General features: G+C 35.4%; 1 protein-coding gene across 3 annotated transcripts in view; it reads right to left on the bottom strand.

Annotated features, from left to right (window-relative positions):
- The window catches only part of NOX4 (NADPH oxidase 4), a 170,484-nt gene that overhangs the window by 110,977 nt on the left and 31,790 nt on the right, over nt 1–27,717 (bottom strand). For 2 of the 3 annotated variants that reach the window (XM_045818286.1, XM_045818285.1), the window contains 5 exons: nt 24,590–24,700; nt 22,488–22,572; nt 19,267–19,364; nt 15,791–15,818; nt 2,018–2,090 (listed from right to left, as the gene is read on the bottom strand). In XM_045818286.1, the coding sequence (XP_045674242.1) occupies nt 2,018–2,090; nt 15,791–15,818; nt 19,267–19,364; nt 22,488–22,572; nt 24,590–24,700 (395 nt within the window). The remainder of the gene's footprint in view (nt 1–2,017; nt 2,091–15,790; nt 15,819–19,266; nt 19,365–22,487; nt 22,573–24,589; nt 24,701–27,717) is intronic. The other variant, XM_045818287.1, reaches the window with a different exon arrangement.

Here is a 27,717-nt window from a genome sequence, read left to right on the forward strand (position 1 = left end):
AATGTATCTCATAATTCACTGGTAAGTATGATCTCAGTTTTGGTTTTTATATTTTTAATTCATAAAGGAAATTGATTTTTAGTTAACTGATTATTTTATCTATTCAGAATTAAAGTTCAGATTTAACAACTGTCATTTCAAAGTCTACTGAGATGAGGAAATATATTAGTATTATTGTCATTTGTTAGTAGAATATATTACTTTGTTTAATAACTGACACATATTGAACCATTGGTGAATTATTAGACAACATTCAATATCAGAAATCAAATACTGAAATCATAATTATTCACCTGTTTTCTCTAGTGTTTTATTTCCTTAAAGTAAAGAGAAAATAGAAGAAAATTATCTTCATGATCCATTTAAGTATTTCATGACTCTCACAGTGAAGGTTGGAGAAAAGCAGTTAGTTTTATAATCTCTTTCAAACAAATGAAAAAACTAACAAGACATAGTTACTAAATTATTTATGTAATGGCTCAGTTGAGAAGAAAAGCTGACTATATTCCATTTTATAATACTATCACTCAATTAAGGATTCTTTTTTCTAAAAACAGAGCATTTATATATCTTCAATCTTATAAATGTCAGATATCCTAATTTTTCTTCAAGAACTCCTAAAATTTAAAAAGTAAGCTTTTTTATGAATTATTGACCTAATTAAAATAAAAGTTCCCCCTCACAATTGTCACCCTGATGCACTAATGTTGGAGATTTGCCGTTCTGTAGGTGATTTTTAATTCTGATGAAAAGTTACAAAAATGGGCTCACCATCTGACCCAGCTGTTCTCCATCTAGGTATTTTTCCATAGGATGTAATTGAAAAAGTATGCAAAGACATATGGACAGGGTGTTTGTTTCACAAGTGAAATACTGAAAAAAAAAAAATGGAATCACCTAAAACCTCCAACAATAGGAGACTGGGAGGGTAATGTACACGGTAATATGTTGTGTCATCAGGAAAGTAAAACCTGTTCAAAACAAGATCTAAGTAAATAGCTGATTTAAGATAGTATATATAATATGGTCCAATTTTGGTAAAATACATATATATGAAGAGACAAATCAGGAATGTGAAAGGAAGAGAAAGAGTGACTTTTGTAGAGGTAAGACATGGGGAATGAGCAAGCAAAACCAAGAAGAATGAAATGTATAAACATAACACCAGGAAGTTTATAGCATTAGTATCTGAGTGGAGCGTTTACTTGAGAGATTTCTGTGGTTTCTGTTTGCGTACATAGAGGTTCAGAAGTGCAAGGATAGACTCCTTTGAGCATGATGTAGAGCAAATAGTTTCAAAGTATGTGTTTGTGTGTGTGTTTCCATTACATTTCACATCTCAACAAATAAAATGACTATTTTTGAAGACTATATAGTTTCTTCTTTTTGCTTTCTTAACCAAGAAGTTTGACCAGTAACATAAAATACTGTAAAATACTGTGAAAAACAGCTGTATCCAGAAAGAACACGTGACTGTTCACAGAAATGTGGATCTGCAACTGTTCAAAATTTCTTAACTAGAAGAATAATGTGAATGCCGGTATTTTTATTATGTTAGCAGATGTCAACTAACCATGTTTCCAAAGCTTTGTTTAGAATACATTAAAGTCCAGCAAACCCGTATCAGGAAATGAGTTATAAAATAATTTTAAGTGAAATGTTCCTGTGCATACAAATTGAATTCAATCCCAGGCCTCACAGAGATACACTATCCTCCAGAAGAATGCTCCTGAAGAACTCAAATTTCCATAGTTTAAAAAGTCTCTATACACAGTTACTTACCAACCTAGAATATTTGAGTAAAACAAAGGGATTTATTTTTCAGACACAGGAAATGATATATACAGAAATGTCTGTACTTCACTCTTAGTTACACAGAATTGTGTATTCATCAGAACACTGCATTGGCTAAGCATTCTGTTCATTCAAGTGGGTTTCTACACATGAAAATGAAGGTAATCTGAAGAAAATCTAAACAATCTGACCAGTAGATACTAAAATTATGACTGACACTCACCGCATTGCATACGTGGAAGCTGTGACCATCAGGAAGAGCACCAGTACCATACACACTCCTGTCAGGCCTGGAACTATAAAAATGTACATGAGTACATTTTAACTTAAGTCATACTGAGAAAAAGTACAAAAATCATTGCCTTAAAATCCAAAGTATTATGTTGCTTTGTGGGAAGCCCACTTCAAATCACATATCTCCTGTATGTTGTCCCTCAAAAAAGCTTTTTTTAAACTTAGTACAATTTTAAGATATTTAAGGCAAAGCAGTCTTTTCTAACAATAACAGAAGAGTTTCCTTTTATACTTGTAAATATTCCACTCAGAATGGTGAATATGTACATACTTCTATAGGTACATATTATACCAAATGTCAATAATTAATACATGGCACAGGTTTGACGATTAACACATATGGGCTTGGTTTTCCACACCATGGTACTAAACGCTCTTGCTCTCCTCCCCTCTCTTATATAACTAGTAGCTCTTTCAGTTTAAATTTCAAATAATTTTTAATAGGCTAAATTATCTAGAATAATGTCTAAAAAATAAACAAAACTTAAAGCTTCCTGAAAACCATAACTCCAACTGTAGAAAAATATTTAACTTCAAGAAAAAAATTAGTGCTGATGTTTTCAGAACACTTGCAGAAATATTTCCAGTAGTATGGAAAGCATGCTGAAATCAGTCCTTCTGATATGACATAACATTTATTTTTTAAAAACTAAAATGTGCAAATATGTTAGTTTTTAAAACTAATATTGATGTGACTGATTGCTAAAAATCTGGTGTTAGCTTGTACAGCATGTCAAAATGAGTAGCTCATATGCCATATCAAAAAGAGCTAAAATAAAAATAGTCTCATTTCTTATTATCTTTTTACTACCAAATAAAATATCTTGTCTATAAGTTACTTTTATTATTCTTAAAATCACAAGCAACAGTAACTCCCAAATGTACTAGCTGAGATTCCATCTTAAATTCTCTTGGAAAACCTAATGAAACAATTCTGTCTCCAAAGTACAGGTATCACCCCGCTTCTCTTCTTGCCAAGGAACCAGCTGTGAAACAGAAGGGCCATCATGGACTGTAAGCCACTAGCAGAAGCAGACAAGCTGGGTACGATATAAGACCAATACAGTTGTGCATTATTAGGATTCCAGAGAGTTTATAATCATTGAAAAAATTAGAAATCTCAGTACAGCTGGTTGCAAGAGGCCATCAGAGTAGGAGAATCTTTCTTGCATCTCCTCCCAGAACCAAGTTAGAAATAAAAATAAAGAGGGGAACAGTCACCTGAAATAAACAACCAAAGACTGCATAATGAAGAGACTTTTAGCCAACGTGGACAGAAACCACCTCTAGACCAGGGTGAAAGCATACATCTTTTGTCCATACCCACTGACCTTGGGCTACGATAAAGGGAGGGTGGCGTGAACTGGAATTACCAGAGGAAAATATGGAGTGGGAGGCACTGGGGAGAGATGTGGAGAAGTGGCTGCTGGCATTCCTATGCCAGGACATACTCAAATACAGCAGCAACCATTTTTCTTGAGAAGAGCAAGCCTGTCCCAGAGGAAAAGCAATTATGCCACCCTGTAGGATACCGCTTGCATCAACCTCTGAAATCCTGCTCACCCAACGCTGCATCTTTTTCCCCCCACAGGGCATCTTTACCCCTGCTGAGGAAACAGAAACATAGGCAGACTCAGGGGGTGTCAGGGACTGGCTTTAGGGCATGGTCATCCCATACACTTTCCTGGGGAACCAGACTGGAGCTTCCCCCTCACGGGAGAACCATAGAAACATCCTCCTGGTTTCTGGCAGACCCACAGTCTGAGCTCTGAGGGCCCCACCCACTTTTCTCCTATAAGCTTCAACCTGCTGAGTTCAGGGAAATAATCTGGAACAGGATGAGATACTGTGCTCAAGGCCAGGGGAACATACCCACGATCTTCCCTGAAGTCTAATCATCACCTCCAAGAGATCCCATCCTCCCAACTCCACCAGAAGCCCTCTCAGAAACAGTTGGGTCAGGGACCCCATTAAGACTGACAGAAGGACAGAAGGCAGAGGCAGGTGGAGGAGGATCATGCGGTGCCTTGGGACATTTTCTGACCCACTCCTAGGCTTTGTGCTGTTAAAAGCCAGTCTTACAGAGCAGCATGGCCCATCCCATGCATAGCCAAGCCCGGAGGACACAGACACAAACTGTGGATCGCTTGTAGCTTCAAACAGGCTGCTGAAGGCCATAAGTGGACAGCATCTGATATTGGCTTACACCAGCTTCTGAAAATATCAGAGCCATATCCAAAAAGAGATCCCAGCAGGCAGACACTAAACTCCACTGAAACAAACTCCACCTTGTGTTTCTCATTATTTTTGTTTTTTCTTTTTCAAACTCTTTATTATTTTCTCTTTTTTTCTATGTCTTCTTTTATATGTCTTATTTTACTCTTTCTTTTTCTTACTCCATTATTCCTTCTTTCCATTTAGTTTTTTTTTCTTTGTTATTTTGTTTACCATTCTCCTCTTTCTATTCCTTACTCAATGTTTCTCTTACTTCTCTCTTCACATAATAATTTTTTTCCTTTGATCTTCCCATATTACTTTTTTCTTTTACTTTTCCATTTCTCTTTTGCTTTTATTATTCTTTGTTCTTTTGACATTGATTTTGCTGCTTTTGGGAGGTGTACGCTTGCTTTGGCTTTGTTTTTGTGTTGTTTTGTTTTGTTCTGTCAGTACCTGTACAACAGCACACAAGATGTTCTAAGGGTTGAGTCTCTCACACAGCTAGCTAGGGGGGAGATCTCACTGACAAACAGGCCAACACCAATCAAGACACAATACAACAGGAGAGCCCACATAACCCACACAAGGAACATTCCTGGAACATTCCTAGATCTTCCAGCTCAGGAGATCAAGCAGACTGTATCACTGGGTCCCACAAGACACCCACCACAGAAGGCCACCCCACGGAGGCAGGGAGGCAAAGCAGATCAATCTAATACATAGAAATGAACAAAAGGGGATAGCTAAAATGTGGAGACAATGAAACAACTCCAAACAAAAGAAAAGGAAGAATCCCCACAAAAAGAACTAAATGAAATTGAGGCAAGCAACTTATCAAACATAAAGTTCAAAGTAATGGTTATAAGGATGATCAAGAAACTTAGTGAGAACTACAAGGATCTTAGTAGGAATTACATCAGCTTGAAAAGGAACATAGAAACTATGAATAAGACACAGTTGGAAATAAAGAATGAAATATATGAAATGAAGAATACACTAGAAGGAATTAAAAGTAGGCAGATGAAGTAGAGGATCAAATCAGCAATTTGAAAGACAAGGTAGAAAAAAACAACCAATTATACAAACAAAAAGAAAAAAAGATTAAAAAAGAATGAGGATAGTTTAAGGGAACTTTGGGACAACATGAAGTATAACAACATCAGCATCATAGGGATATGAGAAGGAGAAGAAAGCAAACAAGGGATAAAAAAAAACTTGTTTGAAGTAATGACAGAAATCTTTCCTAATCTGGTGAAGGAAAAGTCAAACAAATTCAGGAAGCATGGAGTTCCAATCAAGATGAACCCAAAGAGATCTACACAAAGATACATCATAATTAAAATGGCAAATTTAAAGGAAACAAGAAGCTAAAAGGCAACAAAAGAGAAAAAGTTAGTTACCTACAAGTGAGTTCCAATGAAGCTGTCAGCTGATTTCCCAACAGAAACACTTCAGGCCAAAAGAGAATGGCATAAAGTACTCAAAGAAAATAAAAGCAAGGACCTGCAGCCAACATTATTCTATCCTGCAAGGCTGTCATTTAAAAATGAAGGCAAAACAAAGAGCTCCTCAGACAAAACCAAAAAGGCTTAAGGAGTTCATTACCATAAAACCAGCATTGGAAGAGATGTTAAAGAGACTGCTTTAAGAAGAAGAAGAAATAGAGAGAAGAACATAGGTTCAAAACAATGGCAACAAATAAGCACCTATCAATAATAATGTTAAAAATAGAAATGGACTAAATCCTCCAATTAAAGACATAGGGCAGCTGAGTGGATAAGAAAACATAACCCACCTTGGCTGGTGTGGCTCAGTGGATTGAGCATGGACCTGAGAACCAAAGGGTCACCGGTTTGATTCCCAGTCAGGGCATATGCCTGCGTTGCAGGCCAGGTCCCCAGTCGGGGGTGCAAAAGAGGCAACCACACACTGATGTTTCTCTCCCTTGCTTTCTCCTTCCCTTCCCCTCTCTCTAAAAATAAATACAATCTTAAAAAAACATAACTCATATACACATATATGCTGTCTATGAGAGACCTACATCAGAACAAAAGATTTACACAAGTTCAAAGTGAGAGGATGAAAAAGATATCCATGCAAATGGAGACCAAAAAAAGCTGGGGTACCAATACTTATATCCGATGAAATAGACTTACAACAAAGCCCATAACAAGAGACAAAGAAGGTCACCACATAGTACTAAAGGGATCAATCCAACAAGAGGATATAACCCTTGCAAACATATATGCACCCAATATAAGAGCATCTAAATAATAAAGGAAATCTCAGAGAACTTTAAGAAAGAGATTGACAGTAATACAGTCATTGTAGAGAATTTTAACACCCTTCTGTCACCAACAGGTCAAAAAATCAAAAAGGAAACAGTGACCTTAAATGACACACTGTATCAATTGGAATTAATTGATATTTACAGAACATTTCATACCAAAGCAACAGAATACACATTCTTCTCATGTGCACATGGATCATTCTCAAAGACACACCACATGGTATGACACAAAATAAATCATAACAAATTCCATAAGATTAAAATCATCTGAAGCATTTTCTCAGACCACGATGGCATAAATCTAGAAATAAACCTCTATTAAAAAACTCAAAAACATTCAGCTACATGGAGGCTAAATAGCATGCATTAGATAAGGAATGGGTTATCAATGAAATCAATGAAGAAATTAAAAAGTACAAGGAAACAGATGAAAATGAACACGCAACAACCCAAAACATATGGGACACAGCAAAAGCAGCCAGAGAGAGATGCTTATCAGATGGTCATAAGATGATATAAAATCTCAGATAAACAATGTAAACTGCCCTGGCTGGCATAGCTCAGAGGATTGAGTGCAGGCTGCGAACCAAAGTGTTGCAGGTTCGATTCCCAGTCAGGGTATGACACCCAGCAACCGCACATTGATGTTTCTCTCTCTCCCTCTTTCTCCCTCCCTGCCCTCTCTAAAAAATAAATAAATAAAATCTTTAAAAAAAAAAAAACAATGTAAACTTACACTTAAAAAAACTAGAAAAACAATAACAAGAAAAGTTGGGGTGAATAGAAGGAAGGAAATAATAGATAACAAAGAGAAATTAAATAACATACAGATTAAAATAAAATTCAAAAGATCAATGAATCCAGCAGCTTGTCTTTGAAAAAAAATAAACAGTATTGATGAAGCTGTAACCAGACTCATCAAGATAAATAGAGAGAGGACCCAAATTAATAAAATCAGAAATGAAACAGGAGAAGTAACTGATACCACAGAGGATTATAAGAAAATACTATGAACAACATAGGAATAGGACAACCTGGGTGAAATGCTATGAACTTCATAGGAATAGGACAACCTGGGTGAAATGCATAAATTTCTTGAAACATACAATCTTCTAAAATTGATTCAGGAAGAAGGAGAAAACATGAAAAGACCAAAAACAACTAGAAAAATTTAAGCAGTAATCAAAAAAACTCCCAGCAAACAAAAGTTCTGGACCAGATGGCTTCTCAGGTGAATTTTACCAGTCATTCCAAGAACTAACACCTTTCTTAAACTATTCCAAAAAATTCTAGAGGAGGGAAGACTTCCAGCTCTTTTTAAAAGGCCAGTAATATCCTAATTCTAAAACCAGGTAGAGACACAACAAAGAAAGAAAATTATAGGCCAATATCTCTAATGAAAATAGATGCTAAAATTCTCAACAGAATATTAGCAAACAGGATCCAGCATACATTAAAAAAAATCATACAACATAAACAAGTGGGATTTATCCCAGGAAGGCAAGGTTGGTACGTATTTTCAAATCAATAAATGTGATTCACCACATAAACAAAATGAAGGATAAAAATCACATGATCATATCAATAGATGCAAAAAAAAAAAAAGCATTTGATAAAATCCAGCAAACTTTTATGATAAAAACTCTCAGCAAAGTAGAATAGAGGGATGATACCTCAACATAATAAAGGTTATATATGAGCCCTGGCTGGCGTAGCTCAGTCGATTGAGCGCAGGCTGCGAACCAAAGTGTCGCAGGTTCGATTCCCAGTCAGGCCACATACCTGGGTTGCAGGCCACAGCCCCCAGCAACCGCACATTGATGTTTCTCTCTCTCTCTCCCTCCCTCTCTTCCCTCTCTAAAAATAAATAAATTAAATCTTTTAAAAAAAGGTTATATATGAAAAACCTACTGCCAACACTATACTCAATGGGTAAAAACTAAAAGTGTTTCCCTTATGATCAGGAAAAAGACACGGATGTCCACTTTCACCACTCTTATTCTACATAATAATGCAAGTCCTAGCCACAGTGATCAGACAAGAAATAAAAAGCATCTAAATTGGAAAGGAGGAAGTAAAACTGTCATTATTCACAGATGGCATAATACTGTACATAGAAAACCCTATAGGCTCTACTAGAAACTACTTGACCTAAAAAATGAATTTGGCAAAGCAGTGGGATACAAAATCAATACTCAGGAATCAGTGGCATTTTTATACACCAGTGATGAACTATCAGAAAGAGAAACTAAAAAAACAATATAGTTTACTATGGCAAAAAGAATAAGGTACCTAGAAAAAAAATTAACCAAGGAGATAAAAGACCTTTACTCAGAAAACTATAGGACACTAAAGAAAGAAACTGAGAAAGATATAAATAAGTAGAAGCATATACTGTGCCCATTAACTGGAAGAATTAACATCATTAAAATGTCCACACAACCAAAAACAATCTATAGATTCAATGCAATTCCTGTCAAGATACATAAATCACAGAACTAGATCACATATTCCAAAAATTTATATAGAACCAAAAACAATCCTGAAAGCCTCAGCAATCTTGACAAAGAAGAACAAAGTTGAAGGGATCATAATACCTGATATCAAACTATACTACATGGCCACTGTAATCAAAACAGTCTGGTACCAGCATAAGAATAGACACATAGATCAATGGAACACAATAGAGAGCCCAGAAATAAACCTACATATTTATGGTCAATTAATATTTGCCAAAGGGACAAAAGAATACAATGGAATAAAGACAGTCTCTTCAATAAATGTTGTTAGGAGAACTGGACTAGTAAACATGCAAAAAAAATGAAATTAGACCACCAACTTACAACAGAATAAACTCAAAATGGATAAAAGACTTATAAAAGTTGTGATACCATAAAATCCTAGAGGCAAACAAAGGCAGTAAGATTTCAGATTTCTTGTATAGCAACATTTTTGTTGATATATCTCCTAGGGCAAAGGAAACAAGGGAAAAAATAAACAAATGGGACTACATCAAATTAAAAAGCTATGCACAGCTAATGAAACCATAATCAAAATGAAAAGGGAACCCACTGTGTGGGAGTACATATTTGCCAAAGATACATAGGACAAGGATTTAATGAGAAAAATATATAAAGAACTTGCATGACTTAACACCAAGAAAACAAATAATTCAATTAAAAAATGGGTTAAGGACATGAATAGACATTTCTCCAAGAAAAACATACAGATGGTCCACAGACATATGAAAAAGTGCTCAACATCACTAGCCATCAGGTACATGTAAATCAAAACCACAATGAAATGTCACTTCACACCTTCCAAAATGGCTATCATTAATAAATCAACAAACAGCAAGGGCTGGCAAGGATGTGGAGAAAAGGGAACCCTAGTGAGCTGTTTGTGGGCATGCATGCTGGTGCAGTCACTGTGGAAAACTATGTAAAGTTTTCTTAAAAAATTAAAAATAAAACTGCCTTTTGACTCAGAGAATCCACTTTTGGGAATATATCCTAAGAATCCCGAAATACCAATTCAAAAGAATATATGCACCCCTTTGTTCATAGAAGCATTATTTATAGTAGCGAAGACTTGCAAACAGCTTAAGTGCCCATGAGTAGATGAGTGAATAAAAAGGTGTAGTACACTTACACAATGGAATACTACACAGCAGTAAAAAAGAAGGAATTCTTACCTTTTGTTGACAGCATGGATGGAACTGAAAACTACTATGCTAAGTGAAATAAGCCAGTCGGTAAAAGACAAATACCATATGATCTCAATTATAAGTGGAATCTAATGAACAAAATAAACTAATGAGAAAAAATAGATCAAAGGCATAGAAACATGGATCAGACTGACAGCTGTAAGAGGGCAGGAAGGTGGGGACTGGTCGAAAGCAGGTGAAGGGACTAGTCACAGAACATTTATGCATGACCCATGGACATGGACAATGGTGTGGGGACTGACTGTGGGAATCAGAGGGTGGGCTGGGGGGAGATGGGCAAAGGAGAAAACATTAGGACATCTGTAATAGCATAAACTGTATAATATTAAGAAAGAAAGAAATCTCAGTACAATAGAAACAAGTTTGTACATGTAAAGGGCCAAATAAGAAATAAAGGAATAAGAGTACTCTTATCAAGTACCCAAGAGTGCTCTTTCCTCCTCATTCTTCCCAATACACAGATTTGGAAGCCTAACAACACTTGACTTCTCTGATGTGCCTAATCCAAATCCTCTCTTCTCTCCACTTCTCTTCCAGGCAAGGACTTAACTTTTTAGAGGTAATAGGAGAGCATGATAACTATACTAGTTCACTCTGAAAGAGTAATTAGTACAGAAAAATAATACTTAAAAAGAACAGCATGCTTACAAAATGATCCAGCCTTCCCACTCCCACGGTATTTACCCAAGAGAAAGAAACATTCATACAAAGGCATGTTCAAAGATGTTCATAACCATTTTACATTTTAAAAGTTAATGCCTGTAAACAACTAAAATCTTCATCAACAGATGAATGGATAAACAATTTTACTTGGTGTTGAATAGTACATTCAATAAACAATTGAATGGCACTAATATTTGTACCTGGAAAAGTCATCAGTGGTAAAATAAACAAATAAACCATGAACTTTTCTATATATATATATATTTGGCAAAGTTGCATATATATATGCATATATATATATATATATGCATATATATATGCAACAACATAGATGAATGTCAAAACTATTAATATTACTCTGAGCTAAAAAAAGCCAGGCCCTCTAAAAGAAAACTCAATGAGTATAAGCTTTATGGTTCCTTTTATATAACAATCTAAAAAATTCAAACCATTCTTTAGTGATAGAAAGCAGCTTAGTTGCTAGGAGGGACAGAGGGAAGTATACATTATAACAGGGTACAAAAAACTTTTTAGAATGATGGATATATTTGTTATCTTGATTTTGGTCATAGTTTTATATTATAAACATATCAAAACCAGTAAAGTAGCATAATTTACATATGTATAATTTAATGTTCTTTATAACTTAATACATTTGAAGAAAAAAGAGTTCTCTCAAACTTCAAGTATTTTTTTTAAATCCTTATTTGACTAAGTAAATAAAAACAATAGAATCCCAGATGGCTCTATAATGTAATATTTGTGGTTTCTATAATTTTATTGGAGCACCATTAAAATCTGCTGCATCTACATACGAGGCTTCCTATGTGGTTCTAAACATGCCAACATTAGTTATGGAATGTTTGCAAATCACTTCATCAGGGAAACACCTGAAAAAACTGAGTGCGTTTAGAATAGAGGCATAATTTCCAAAGTGTTTACTTGAACATTAATTCTTCGGAATATTTATTTCTATTACTCCAAGATGTTGTAACCGATGCTTGAGAAGTCTCAGGGCACATTTGTGTATTAAAGTCTCTGAAAAGTCCAAAAGGCAAGAAACCAGTTTAAATTTGAACAGATATTTCCTCGAATATTTAACAAGAGAACAACATGAAAAAATATTCAAAGACTTGGGTGGGGCTGGTGGGTGAAATAGGTGAGGTCAGTCACTTGAAGATGAAGTAGAAACCCTAGAGAGCCTGACCAATGCAATGGCGTGTTTATCCCAGCACTGTGATCCAGTCACCACCCCTCAGGCCAAACTGGGATCTCACTGAATCTCATCTGCAAGCTAAGGTGAATCAATTCAATGTTTTTTAATGTTCTTTCAGATTTATGAAGTTATCTTTTCATGTAAAGAATTTATTTTTTTCTCTTCTATCTCCCAAAAGTATAAAAAGACCAGAGTATATAATTTTCAAAGTAACAGATTTCAAGGTCAGCGAGGTAGAAAAACTTACTTATAATTCACAATAAAAAATATTGCAATTAGAGTGGTCCAAAAGAAGGGGTGGGGTGATACTTTAAGAAGTTAGGATTATTTTGTCACTGGAATTAAACAAATAGGGTCTGGCCCACAAATTATCTAGGATGTTGTAGAGAAGTGGCTTTTATCCATTTTGTGAATATTTTCTGGGCACCTATAATGTAATATTAAGTGCCAGAGCAAAATAAATTCTGCCCTAGAGGAGATCCCATTCTGGTCTGGGAGACAGGATACACAGGTCATTACAACATAGGGCATCTGCTAAAAGACAGCTAAGTATTAAGTGTTTGTGGAGGTATATCAAAGGGTACCCTAACCTACCCTGAAATGACAGCTTAGCTAAATCCCAGTATATTAGCTTCCATTCCTACATATTCAACTAGTCAGAAAGCACAGGTTAAATATTGTTAGGCCAGTCTAGCCTCACTGGGCAAAGCTACTTGCCAAAGTGAAGTACACTGTGAACTCTTTGAATCCTTCAAGTTATGGAGCAAAACCTATACTTGTTTCCTTAGTAAAAGACATGTTTGAATGTTTACTCTTATTGCTTTTTATCTATGCATATTAGATTCATTAATAAGTAGTCTTGAAAATGAATGATTTTACTATACTGCCATTTCTAGATGAAACTGAGACCATTTTCCTCCATAGTTAGATATGGTCAGAAATATACCATCTTGTAGTCCTTATCCTATTTTCTTCTAACATAACTGAAAACATAAATGTATTTGTTTATGAGGGGTTTTCTAATAGAATTAAATATTGTGCATTTTATTCTCATCATACGAGGTACTAACAAATTTGGCAATATGTACTAAATATTTTTAAATGAATGTTTGAATAATCCCATTTTTAAACTTATTTTATTTTCTAACTTAATTGGAATTTTTTTTAACATTTCTTATTTACTGAGACTAACTACCATATTTTATGTCACTTGTACTACCACAAACTTCAGTTTCTATAAGACAATCTTAATTTCTCAGACATAGGTTACACTGAAAAAAATTCAAAGACAGAGAGAGAAGACTATGTAACACTAAATAAATTAAAATCCAAGAACCAAGTCAACTAACAAAAAAATAAAACATTCTTTCTCACGAGAACAGCTGAGAGCACGCATGCATGCTGCATTTCTTAATCAGGAACTGAGTTTTTCCTACGTGCAATGTCTGATAATATTCAGTGATAGCTATAGAACAGTTTTAGCCAGAGATGTATTAGTAAAGCTAAGCTAGATTAAGTCTTTGTAGAAAACTATGTCACTCATCCCATTACTATCCTTAGATGTTGCCTCTTTTTCTCACCTGCTACTAGTCAGTGGGGTCAGTCAGATGCCCAAGGAACTGTAGACTCATACTTAGGGGGTCCCACGGGTATTCCAAGATGAAGACCTGGGAAGTAGGTGGCTCCTGCTTTCATAAAATGATGTAGACTGGGCCACTGAGATGATGCTGACATGATGATTTGGGGTGATCCAAGTGGTTTTGTACTGACAGAACAAAAATATTGGCCAGGGGCCTTGAACGTCCTAGGGGCACCCCTGCCCCACCATGGAAAAGCTCATATTCAGGTGGAAAAGACAGTATATGTGAGGAAATAAACTATTTGGCAACACAGTATTTTTACTTTGTATCTTTAGGAATCCAGACAAAGAAAGGGTAAGCTCTGCTGAGTGGAATGGGGGTGGGGGGAGCACAATTTGTGCAAGTCAGCTGAAGATAAAAGATTGAGCAGGAGTTGACCAGGTGATAAAAAGACAGTAAGCCAAGAAAGTAGGCAAAATGTAGGTGGTAGTGAGAAGCTATGCTCAAGAGTATGATGAGATGCTCCGAAAGAGTAAAACCAGAGCTCTCAAGGCAAATGGGAAGGCTAATAAAGCACACTGCCAGTTCCCACCACAAGACCCTCTAGGATGCATCCAGGAAATTTGTGCTTTTAAGTGTCATCTCTACTTAGTCCACCATCAGTCATGGGAATCTCTGGGGAAGAGAAAAGGCGATGGGGTTTTATGCTTAGATGGAGAGATCACCTGTTTATGGAAGTATTAATTACATTAAGTTTCTTAATGCAATATCTTTGTCATATAAGAAATTTTTGATATCTTTATAAACTAACCTTTTATAAACATCTCAAATGTTCCATGGCTTCAACTATACCTTGTACTGTAGAAAATAATATCAGAACAAATTTTTTTCTCTTAAATTAATTCATATGAACCAAAAAATACATTGATTCATACATAAGGTTTTATTTTTCTGCTTTTTCTCCTTTCTATTTCTCATCCAATTCTTAAGGCTTAAGTAAAAGCCTGTTTTCAATGAGCAAAGTTGTAAACAAAACTAAGCTGCATTGCTAAAGAGAAAACTGTGAAATGCTTTGCAAGTGGCAAATATCTTAAGACAGAGACACAATGTATTTTACAAATCTAAACATACAGTTGTGATATGGATGGAGAAAATACCTGATTTCTTTTTACTTTTTATCATAAAGTTGATTGAAAAGAAAAACAATGCATTTGACAAAGCCACACCTCAGTCCCATATGCAATTCTGATCCCTACAGCCAGACCTTTAGAGACCTCTCAACTGCCCACTTGTCCTAATCCCTGAAATATGTGCTAAAACTCCTCCAAAATAGAAGAAAGCTTTCTTCTTTCATTAGGATAAGGTTAAAAAGAGAAGAATTTTGGTACAAATTTTACTAACATCAGGACAAAATTTGGGGATATTCCAAGGTGCTTTGAATAACAAATTAGCAGTCTAGACCAAGATTTCATGGACAATATGCTTGAGAAGGAAAAGTAAATTACAAATAACAAGGGGGGGCATATTTCAAGAAAAAAATAAATGGTTTTAATGATTGTTTCATCTCTTCTGTATGTTTTAAAATTACAAAATATCCTTCTAAATTATTGAATTGTAAGAACTACACTGATGCTCAGAGTACCCGGCGTTCCTTTCCAGCACCTGGAAGGCAGGAACTTACTGCATATATGTCATCACCAACAAGCACTTGCACCACAGCATGCAGGAAGCAGGCCCTCAGTAAGCATATGCCATTATATTGCTTTCACTGGGAGAATATATAAAAGACAAATGCATTCACTTCCTTTTATTCTTCATCCAACCCCAACTGTTTGCCTTACCTTTCTGTTTTCATTGCAACTTTATACTTGAACTCCTAGTATTTGTTCTAATATGCAAATATTCATATTTTATATTTTAATATATATCTAATTGCTATATAATTTGATGAGGCTTATTTTCAAAGATTTTCCTGAATCTTAAGAAAAGAGCAATTAATAACAACTTACCACTTGTGAAGAGAAGAATTCTGGGATCCTGAAAAAAAAGGGGAAAAATATTTGACTAAAAGATAAAAACATGGATGATAAAAAATTCTACAAAAAACTTGGCTGGGTATAAGATCTATGTAGCCTCCCAATGGAAATAAGATTCAAGTTTTATAATAGCTGCATGATGCTAAAATGGACTATAAATATAAAAAGTACAAATCCAACTCAGAGAAGTCTATCCATGTGAGAAAGGAAGAGCACTAGATGTGGAGTCAGAGGGTGTAAGCTTTAATCATAATGGCTAATTAAAAGCTAGGGGCAGTGGCCTGAAGCCCACCCTTTGACCAAACTGAAACTCAATGTTTTGGCTATGATGTGGAAACATTAATACCACAATTACAAAATTGCACCTACAATGTGTTAAAACAGTGGGAATCAAAAGTCATAAAATATATAGGAGGAGCTGTACACTATAAACTCAGTGCAAAGAATACTAATTGAGAGTCCATTTTTCAAATATTGTAAAAAAGTGATGAAGACAAATAAGGAGAGGTTCCTATTACTCAAATATAAAACATTAATATCATTAGTGTTTTATTTATACTGCATCTCTCATGGTGTAATAGACCCCAGTCAAATGCTTTTCTACCTTCTGGAAACAGATTAATCACCAGGATATTTGTGAGTTTATTTTTCATCCTAATGATGCTTAATAATGTTCAACTTTTGAATTTCTTTCCTATGCCTCCATTGAGTCTAGCATCAGGCCAGGTATATACAAAGTAGGAAGCTATTTATATGATACAATTTCAGGGGCCTTGAATGAGAACCACTTGCTTAGGAATAGCTCTTCATCTGACTTAGGCCAAATGACTTCTATACCTGGCTAAAGGATACAGTAGAATAATCAGCATATAAACAACTACTAAAAACAGAAGACAAGTTGAACAAAATGGAGTAAATGGTTATGGAAACTCAGAGATGTAACAATTACTATTGTCATAGAATAAAGATGGAATGTGTAAGACACAGTTTCATAGATGACAGGATAAGGCAGAATCAGCGAGGCCATGAAGAGTGTGCCACCATTGCAAGTTGGAAGATGGTGACTGAAGATCTGGAGGAGGCAGAGTGAAAGCACAAAGCAATAATGAGGTGAGTGGCACAAACCCATCATTTTCAAAGACAGTTCAGTAAAGAAAATACCTATTAATGCCTGCAATTTGTGTATACTTTTTCATGTTTACATAGCACATTGCCAGAGAGGGAGGAAAAAAAAGAGAAAGGAAGGAAGGAAATAAAGAAAAGGGGAAGTAAAATAATTAGTTACCTTTTTCATTCATCAGATTGACATTTTTTAAGTGAGATACAGAAATAAGCACTCTGATAAACTTAATAGAAGTGTGTCAACTGGTGAAGCCTTTTTGAAAGGAAAGTTAACAAAGTTCATTAAACTAAAAATGAGTATAACTTTGAAACCAAAATTCTATCTCTATGAATCTGCCTAGCAGTAGTGTACAAGAAAATTCATTTATTGGTGTGTGGATCATAACAAAAACTAGAAATCAACCTACACATCTGTGAATAAGGAAAAGGCTAAAAATAAACTATAGCCTATTAATATAATGGGAATAGAATTTATTTATACTTTCTGATATAGCAAGTCACATACATGTACTTACGGAAACAAGTAAATTGCTAAGGAATAATTATCATAAAATATCACTTAAAACATCTTAAGAGAAAGCAGAAAATTACTAACTGTGGCTATTTTTGGAGGAAAAGATTTCGCTTTTCATACACGTGGGAGTTTTAAACTATTTTATACTGAGCATAACCCCCTCTTAAAATAAAATAAATTTAATGACTAACAGTTTGAAATATTAAGCAAAAGCATATTATATTAAAATAATACAAGCATTATAGTTATTAAAGATATGAATTATAAAACAAAAGACAAAAGCAAAGAAGGAAAAGTTTCAAAAAGGAAACTGCAGAGGAGGACAGAGGACTGGGCACAGGCAGGGGTGAGTGGGGCAGTGGAGGCCTGGGCCAAGATCATTACATGAGAAGAGCTCCCACTGGTGTGCTGGGAAGCTGGACTTCCCAGTGCTTCCTCATGCTGGGTACACACTAAAATCTCTTGGTGAGCACTTCAAAATCAACCATGCCTGACCCCAATCCAGATCAATTAAATCATATCAGTGTTTCAGTGAAATAAGCCAGTCAGAAAAAGACAAATACCATATGATTTCACTCATAAGTGGAATCTAACGAATAAACTGAACTGACAAGCAAAACAGACAGACTCATAGATGGAGAGCAGACTGACAGCTCTGGGCAGGGAGGATTAGGCGTGGAAGGATTGAGCAAAAGAGAAAAAGGACTCATGGACATGGACAACAGTGTAGTGATCGTGAGGGTGAGAGGGGTGGGTGGAGGTGGGAGAGGGTATAAGGGGGATAAATGGTAATGGAAAAAATACAATAAAAATTAACAAAAAATAATTAAAATTAAACTAAATTTTAAAAATAAATAAATAAATAGAAAACACTAGCACAGTCAAAGGATTTATGAAAGGTTGCTTGCTATTTGGGGTTTTGTAATTTGTTTCTGTCTGTTGTTACTTTTTGTTTCGTTTCAGGAGGCAGGACAAAGACATAAACAGTATTAATCTAGACAAGTCTGGTGATGTATGGAGGAGAAAGCGGAGTAGGGGAAGATGAGGAATAATCTTATTAAGTCACTACCAGACTCAGCAGAACAGGACCAGGTTCCGAACAAATGGCAAACAGAGCAGCTGAGTTTTAATGCAGTCTCGTCATGAAGCAAGGGCAGCCTGAGGACAGGCTGAAGCATTGAGCAACAAAGACCTAACCAGGTTTGTGCATATGCTATTTATCAGGCTCTGGCCTGGCACCTTACACATAGAATTTCATTTCATGGGCAGCTCCACATGGAGAAAAGCACCCTTAAGTCAGATAGTGCTTGCTACAAAATTCAGCTCAAGGTCACCGATTTCAAGGATTAAAAAAAATGAATGAACCATTAAAACTCAGTAATATTTTTTAAGTCAAATAAAATGATTATCCAGGGTCCTCAAACTGTCGGCCTGCTCTTCTGTCCTGTTTCCCCCAAGCACAGCATCTGAGTTACTGCTGGGTCTGCACCCTGGAATGGAACTGCTGACAGTCTCCACCACACGAAAGGAATTAGACCAGAGCTGCTGGCAGGCAGAAGGCAAGTCTGAGTGGCAACCATCTGAACAAGGTGAAATAAAAAGTAGACACTCTCCGAACTCCCATTTTCTGCAGGAGAGACTTTGAAATAGTAATTACCTATATTTCCAATTGAAAAGGAATAAAACTCTACTTGACAACTGCATTTAAGAGCACTCAAAAGAAGCAGCAAGGTACAAATCTTCTGTTAAAATCATAGGCCCTCATTAGTCATCTTACAACTAGTGAGAGAAAAATGATACAGAGACCACCCACCTCATCTCGGTATGCTGCTGCGTTCAGTTCAATGAAATCCTCTCTGTAGTTCACTGAGAAATTGAGGGCATTCACCAGGTGGGCAGCCACGTGCACCCCTGCAGAATCGCACAAAGTGCAAGTCAGAGGGATTTTCAGATATGTTCTAGGAAGAGGAGTCAGTTCCTCTCTCTAAATAAACACAGGGTCAAACTTTGACAGCTGCATGAGCAATAAAATATTAAAATTTAAAAGGGGAATTTTAAAGATACAAACAATCCTGAGTATACAGTTTCAGTATTTAAAATTATATAAGAAAACTGAATTTTCAAAGGCTAGAATAAAATAAGCCTAGTAAATCAAGATTAGAAAAAAATACACATGTGCATACACACATATACTTACAAAAGCAGCAATATAATAACATGGGCATTCACTTATTTGCTGAAGCAGCTCCGGGACATTTCAAATGCTCCATACCTCTCCCCTCTCCCATAAATCCAAATCTGTTATGTATCTTGTATACTTCACTGCCACTCACCCTAATGTATAGGCTCACTGAAAGGCTTTTAACTAGTGAAAACTTTTCACAATCTATACATTTAAATCATAATGTCCTAAACCCAATACCAAAAGTATTGGTAACCATATGACGAACACTCAGAAAAATAATAAATACCACTTAATTATGTGCCTACAATGGCACAATAAACAGTGCTCAACTGACTCAGAGCTCATACAAGATAAAGAAGTTTTAGAAAATTACTAAAGAGTCGAAGACAAATTCATGTTGGCATGTCAAGGAAAAAAGAAAATTATCTTGAGGAGGTTAGACAAGGAAGGAGCAAATGACCTTGTGTATTGAATTATAATGCCCTCCTTTCCAACCTTTTCTTGTAGGTGAAATATGGTTTTAATTAACAGCATATTATAATGTATGGGAAAGAACAACAGATAATTAGTTGGGAACCTGTTTTCTTGGCTTCATTGTTTGCCTACCAACACCTCAAGTTACTTTTCTATAAAATGACAAAAATAAGAGGCTTAAAGAGATAAGTGATCCAAAATTGCTTAGTAAATCATTAAAGTTTACACAAATATACAGAACTACTAATTCAAAAGAAGACATGGCTTAGAAATTAGAAAGCTCTATAATCCCCTCTATAAACCTAGCTCTATAAACCTAGCATATGAGGTATAGAGAAGCCAAAAGTTCTGACTTACTCAGAAAGACAAATCAAAATGAGAGAGAAGGGCTAGAATTCTAAATAACCTAAATATTATTTAAAGGATTTATAAGCTCCTGCCAGTGATCAAGTGAGAAGACGGAAGAGAGTCTCATAAAAAATAAACAGGAAACTAGAAGTTAACTAACAAGCAAGAACCATGTTTCAAAGAAACAAAACAAAGGATATTTAGGTGACACTCAACTTTGGCACAGGTATAAAACATTATTTAAGCAAACCTGTCTGTGTCCTATAGCTTCACCACTTCAGAAATAACTAGTAAAAAATGTTTATTTAAAATTAAAGGTTTATATGTTAATTACATACTTTATGGCTCAAAAGTGTAAAGGCATCCTCAGTGGAATTGTCATTCTCTCTGAATTCTCCTAAATAAAAGTCCTAGGGAGTAGCTGTATGAGACACATGCTAAAGGAGTACATTCAACTTCTTTAAAAGGTCTTTTAGGTCAAAAGAATCCAGGGATTCTAACTTTAGTGAGCAAGGAGAAAGCTATGCCAGGCTCTTTGTATTGATTTTCTCATTTAATTCTCACAGTAAAAAATGAGGTAGATAAACTCATACCTATTTTACAGATATGAAAACTAAGGTTAGAAAGGTGACTTAGCCAAGGTCAGACCACTAGCCAGTGGCAGAATACAGACCCCCTGGAAAACATGCTCACTCATTCAAGGCAACATGCTGCACTGTCTCAGGTCCTTGGTTGTTCTCCAACTGAACTAGAATATTTGGATGCAAAAAATGTAGAGAAAATCAAGTTCTGAATGCTAACATTTTATGATCCTCCACCATTTCTGACTTTCCACCTTTCCTAGCTCCAGTCCATCCCTAACTCTTATCATACCCTTGGCCCTCACCTCTTCCTGGACTCTTACTCCATCCCCGGACTCAAGCTACGCTAGAGTTCTAATCTCATCCCTAAGCCTCTCTCCGTCTCTCACCTCCATAGGTGGGAACTACCAATAGGAAGATAGATGTTCAGAAATAGAACAGTAAAGAAATACTTAGCAATTTTTAAAAAGCTAAAATTTAAATGATAGCTTGGTAGTAGCTATATTAAAACACTCCTGATCAAAATGGCCTTACATAAATATCCAAACCAAATGTCTTACAAATAACAACCAGATAAAAATGTCTGGGGCTATGCCAATGAGATAATTAATCCCTAGGATTGCAAATTATAATAACAAATTCTACCCTAAGAACTTCATATGCATGTTCTCATTTGCATGTCACATAGTAAGGCAGAAGAGCAGTTGGCGATAAAGACATTCCATTTCCAGACTCCACATACTTAATACATTTATTACTTTCTGTTCTAAATTTTTTAAAAGTATTACATAAATACTCAGGATAAAAATTTATTTTAAACTGACTCTTTTTTCTTTCTTTTTTTTTTGTTAAATTTTATTGGGGTGACATTGGTTAATATAATCATAAAGGTTTCAAGGGTACAATTCTATGATACATAATCTGTATATTGCATTGTGTGCAATATGATTCTTAAAAGCCAAAAGATTCTCACTTTATATTTTTAATTGGAATTGAGCAGGATAAATTTCCACAAATTTTTGAAATATGTGCTCCTCTAGCCAAGTATTCAATATTATTATCAAAGAAACATTTATCAAATAAAATTTCAACTGGTATCATATTCAACAAATCCACATTTTGCATTCTAATTCCGATGCATGTAAACTCCTATCATATTATTAGAGCTTAAAAACTTTTAGTCTGTTTCTTCCAATTTCTTAAATGAAGTTATTTACTTTTAGGGAACAATCATTATCAGCTTGGAGGCCGTTTTATAAGAAACATTTTATATGACACCTTTTTTCTGTAGCACTACAATACAACTCTTTTTAAAAACATGAGAGAAAATTAAGCTATATAAGAAAATCACAAGTTGGTGGCAATAATAGTTTATAGAATAATAAAAATAGCATTTATAAAATGTGTTATTATAACATACTATTCCACATCTTTTGGTTTTCTCACCTGAGAAAATACAGATGGTAACACCACAGGTTATATGGAATGTTCTGCTTTTATCCAACAATCTTCTAGTTTTTCTGCTTGCAACCTAAATAAAAATCACTTAATATTGTAAAAAATGACACAATAAATAAGATATATGTACAAAACTTTTCACTATAACACTGTTTGTAATATTAATATTTTGGAAATATGGCAGAAGTCTATCAATTAAAAAGTAGTGAGATGAATTATGATATACTAATCAATGGTACACTCAAACCACTATACAGAATGTGAGAAGACTTATTGATGTGGAAAATGTGCAAGATATATTGTTAGATAAAAAAGTTATAAAACAAATCCTATATTGTTTAAATTGTATGTTAACATATCAGTAGGCATTTACCCCAAATTGTAATCAGCACTTGCTCTGGCAGACTAGTATTAAAAAAAACCTTCATTAATTACTTCACATATTTCTGGAATGTTTAAATTTCACTATATACAGGCTCTGGCAGAAGTAACACATGCTTGAGTGTGGTTAGTAAGGTAATAATGTGGGTGTAATAATTTATAGTTTTAATTTGAACATTTCACTTGAAATGTCATATGGTGGGTTTGAGTGTGACATGTTCTGTTACAGGATTACATGCTTATGACTTTGTAATAAAAGACTTAGTAGTAAAAAAGGAACGTTATTGGTGCCAAACTCTGTATACCATTTCTTTTTCTAATAAAAAAAATAAGGTCTTTTAAAAATAAAGCAATTTCATTATGGTTTTAAATGCTTGCTTGATCTTAAGAAAAATAAAATGTCAAGCATCTTTGAATACCTATGTTTCACAGTAGGGGAAAATCCTTTAAGATTAAATACATTAAATACTGAGAGACTTAGATAGGTACTTTTTTTCCCTACCATTTATCTTTTCTTTCTTTATTTCAAGTCAATGGGCAGCCACAGGGATCAAAACATAGCATTTTAAAATGGTTGGCAACCAAGAGTTATTTCCACAAATTACCACATTAAAGATAAAGACTTTCCAAATACAATTACATAAAAAGGTTGAGAAGTTTTGCTGTAGTAATTCTAGGTGTATAAACTTCACAGGGCATCAAAGTGACCTCACATTAACAACGCCTTGTAAAATATCAATATCAAGATAAATAAATAAATATCAGTATCTATCCAACAATGCCTTACTATCTTAGCACAGAAAGGAATGACCACATGCATATAACACACACACACAGGAGGATAACTGAAGACAAAAGAATTCAGTTGAGTTTTAACTTTCCAAGTGCTGTTGTTTTCTTATATACTTTATTTTATAACACTAAATAGCCACACATGACATCACTATTTAATCAAGACACCTTCTCTCGATTCCCAGCCAGGGTACATTCCTGGGTTGCAGGCCATAAACCCCAGCAACCACACATCGATGTTTCTCTCTCTCTCTCTCTTTATCGCCCTCCCTTCCCTCTCTAAAAATAAATAAATAAAATATTAAAAAAAAAAAAGAAAAAAAAAGAAAAGTACATGACTTGTTTAAAAAAAAAAAAAGACACCTTCTCTAAGCCTACATGGCTCAAAACAAGTTATGAGCTTTAAGAGATAAATTGCCACCAACACTGGCACTCAATCTATGTATTGCTCAGTAGCCTTAGGGCTTATGTTTGCTCACCTGGATTTGACTAAATGAAAAGCAGGATTTCAGTGAGGCAATGTGCAGTGAAGGGAGTCCAGAACTGGGACTGATCTTAGTCTCGACATTCACTAGTCTCACGATCCTCAAGTTACTCCAACTCTGTATGCCTCAGGTTCTTCATCTGTAATACCTGACTGCAGAGTCATTGTGAGGTTTCACAATTACATATGTGAAGTGGCTAGCACAGTGCTTGATACCACTGTTAATAACTTTTTAAATTAACCTCTGCCTTCAATGTTGTTATCTAAAATAGCTCCTCGTGATCCTCTTGAAAGGTGACATGGTCTTTATTGTCCTCTTTGAAGTAACCACTCTAGCAGAAAGGCAGACCATGAAAACTATGCAGGACTAACATGCCACAGTTACACTTGATTTCTATGCTGCAATCTGTGACTATAATTTTATTGTTCTTACCTTCTGGGATCCTCGAAGGTAAGCCAGGAGTGTCCGGCACATGGGTAAAAGGATAAGGCTGCAGTTGAGGTTAAGAACAGATGCAGAGGCTCTGCTTAGACACAATCCTAGCTGAACAAATAAGACAAGGGTCAAAACACAGTCAGAGACAAATGCAAGCTGCAAACACACACAGACATCATGCTGCTCCTCTGAGGATCATGGTAAAGGTAACTCCTTCAAGAGTCTTGAATAACCTTCTGCTTTCCTCACACCAAAACCCCCAAGAGAGAAACTGGTCTCTTTCTGCTCTGCACTGCCATAAAAGCTGGTCACCTCTCATTTCTACTACAGTTATAATAATCTGAGTACATCCTTCCACCACGAGGTCCATTTCTTGTTCCGCCCCCACCACGCTGTTCTAGGTATCAAAAGCCCTAGAGAGCCTCAGTATATTCTCCACTTTCACACTGGTGTACTGTTGAATGCTTTGTTTGTCAATAAAGTACCGAGGATTTCAAACAAAGCTTTTCATTTATGTTCTATTTAATTTTTTATTATAGTTGATATTCTTGTTCTAAAACACTCTGGGACTCCACATAGCACCCTTCCACACCAGCAGCTGCCTTTAAGCTCTTCACCTTACTACAGTAACTCTGCCCATCTGTCAGCCTTAAGCACAACTCTAGAATTCAACCCTGACCAAAAATTAGGAGAGGTCCCAGATTAGTTGTGCCCCATACAAAGCTAATCAAAACCACACTGCACAACATATTTTTCAAAACATCAGTCCCTGTCGGTATTGATGCAATACTTTTTGGCAACTAACTCTTGCCAGACTGTCATCTGTTATTGGCAGATACTAATCACATACTTCACATGAGTAGTTATCACATGAAAACAAGAGACGGGGTCATGTCTATACACTTTTCCCAAAATAAACATAAAACTACTATTTTAAGGATATTGGCTAAGAAATATGTGTAAGTCAGATGCTTTTCTTATCACGAAATGGTTCATGCCCCTAAGATTTCCAGCTTAACTCTTGGCAAAACAGCAACTCTGTTACACACTGTCAACATATGAAATACTGTCCCTGAAGGGGAGACAGGTAATAAACAGTGTCAGGAAAGCAATAATTTCCATTGACTTGTATAAAAGTAATTGATATTTCCAATTAGGCTATTTCTACACTATGAGTTCAACACCTTAAAGTCTCTGGACTACCTGAAAAAATGTTAAATATAATTTTCTCACCTCAATCAGCAAAATTGTTATCCTTTGAAAGTGACAGACTTCTGTTTTTTAGGCCTCCAGAGAATTAAAATAACTTTTCTCTCTTTTGATATACATAAGAAAAATTTAACTCACAGGATTTTAGATATTTTACCTGCAATTTTAATGTATCAGGATAATAATTCATTTGAAATAGATCAGCTAAAATCTATCATATTTAAATTTAGGACTTAAGAGGTACAAATAAGTTATCCAAATTTCCCTTGTGGTTCAATGATTAAAGAAAATTGTTGTACTTCATTTTCTAAATATTTTTGTGTGTCTGGAAGTATTTTATTGTTGTGTTTACATTAAACCACACAGTAATTTAATTCAAAGTGGCTTTAAGTGTCCCCTTGGGATAGATGGGGTTTATTTTGGCATTCCACTTCTTCAGATGCTGCAAAACATAACCGGAAATTTTACCAAGAACTCATTTCCACATGTATGTTTCTTCCAGAAAATACTCTGTTTTTTAAACTGAGATGAAAATTTTTCACTAGGTTACCAGAGTACAAATCCCCTCATTCTGAAACAGTGGGGGGAGTGAGGAAAGTGGAGGCAGATCCCAGTCAAGTGGCACAATACGACTCACTTACGGGGGGACATTCTGCAGACCACAGCATTTGTTTCATTTGGTCATCATTCATTTGTGACCTCGTTAAGAATAAGTGCCTCAAATGTTCACTAAAGAGAAATGACCGCCTTAAGTTTTGTGCCCTGCGCACTCTGTGTGAATAATGCGTTCCACCATTCCAAGGGGCCATAACTTGCTAGTCCAGTTTCTTCATTTCATTCAGGTTTCCTGTCACTAGATGGCAGTGACACTTTCATGGTTAAAATCCTACCTGTCAAAGTTTCTGAAACTTACTTAATTGCCCATTCCACATGTTATTTTTAAAACTGAAAATATACTTTATATGTTAATAAAACATAGCTTAGTCCTTGCTGTAGCTAGAATGTTTGTGTCCCCACCAAATGCGTATGTTGAATCCTAATGTGATGGTATTTGGAGACAGAGGCTTTGGGAGGTAATCAGGCCATGTTATGATCCATGCCTTTACAGAGGAGGGAGAGACAGCTCTGCCTCTTCTCCACGTGAGGAGACAGCACGAAGAGGGCGGCCTGCAAACCAGGAAAAGGGCCCTCACCCGACATGAATCTGCTGGTACCTTGATTTTCAACTTCCCAGTCTCCAGAACCATGAAAAACTAATGTTTGTTGTTTAAGCCATCCAAGCCTATGCTATTTTGTTATAGCAGCCCAAACCAAGGCAGCCCCACAGAAAATTATAAGAAAATAATGCCATTTGAAGCAAATTATAAAAGAACATAGTACCTAGGTATATCAAGTAGATGGTCATTTTCTAAAATCTCAAACTCATGGCTTCTTATCTCAAGTCTGTCACTTAATAACTATGAAACTTGATCTTGTTAACTGTCCTGTTCTTTATAGTTGAGAAGGATAAAATGTCCTTAACTATAAAATTAATATATTTAGCTCTTAATACTTTTGTGAAAAACCAGTTTTTAAAAACACAAGCACTATATAAAATTAACTGACTGCCTTAGGGTCACAGTATCCCATCCCTTCTCTAAATGTTCTCTTCTGTGCTTCACAGTAAGTGTGCCATTTGCATTTTTCATTCAACTCATTTACTGTGATATGCGCATACTGCAAGGCACCAGGAGTTCAACAGCGAACTGAAGACAGAAAATGACTTTTTGCCTTAGGATGCTTATATTTTAGTAGGGGAAGCAGATATTGAATCAAATAGTTACATAATCAAATGTAAATTGTAACAGTGATCGATGCTGTGAATGAGAAATACAGAGTATGAGCATGTGTAACACAACATGAGATCTCAATAAGAA

Source organism: Phyllostomus hastatus, unplaced genomic scaffold (assembly GCF_019186645.2).
Source record: "Phyllostomus hastatus isolate PE091 unplaced genomic scaffold, TTU_PhHast_1.1 phas_scaffold_317, whole genome shotgun sequence".
Lineage (NCBI taxonomy): Eukaryota > Metazoa > Chordata > Mammalia > Chiroptera > Phyllostomidae > Phyllostomus > Phyllostomus hastatus.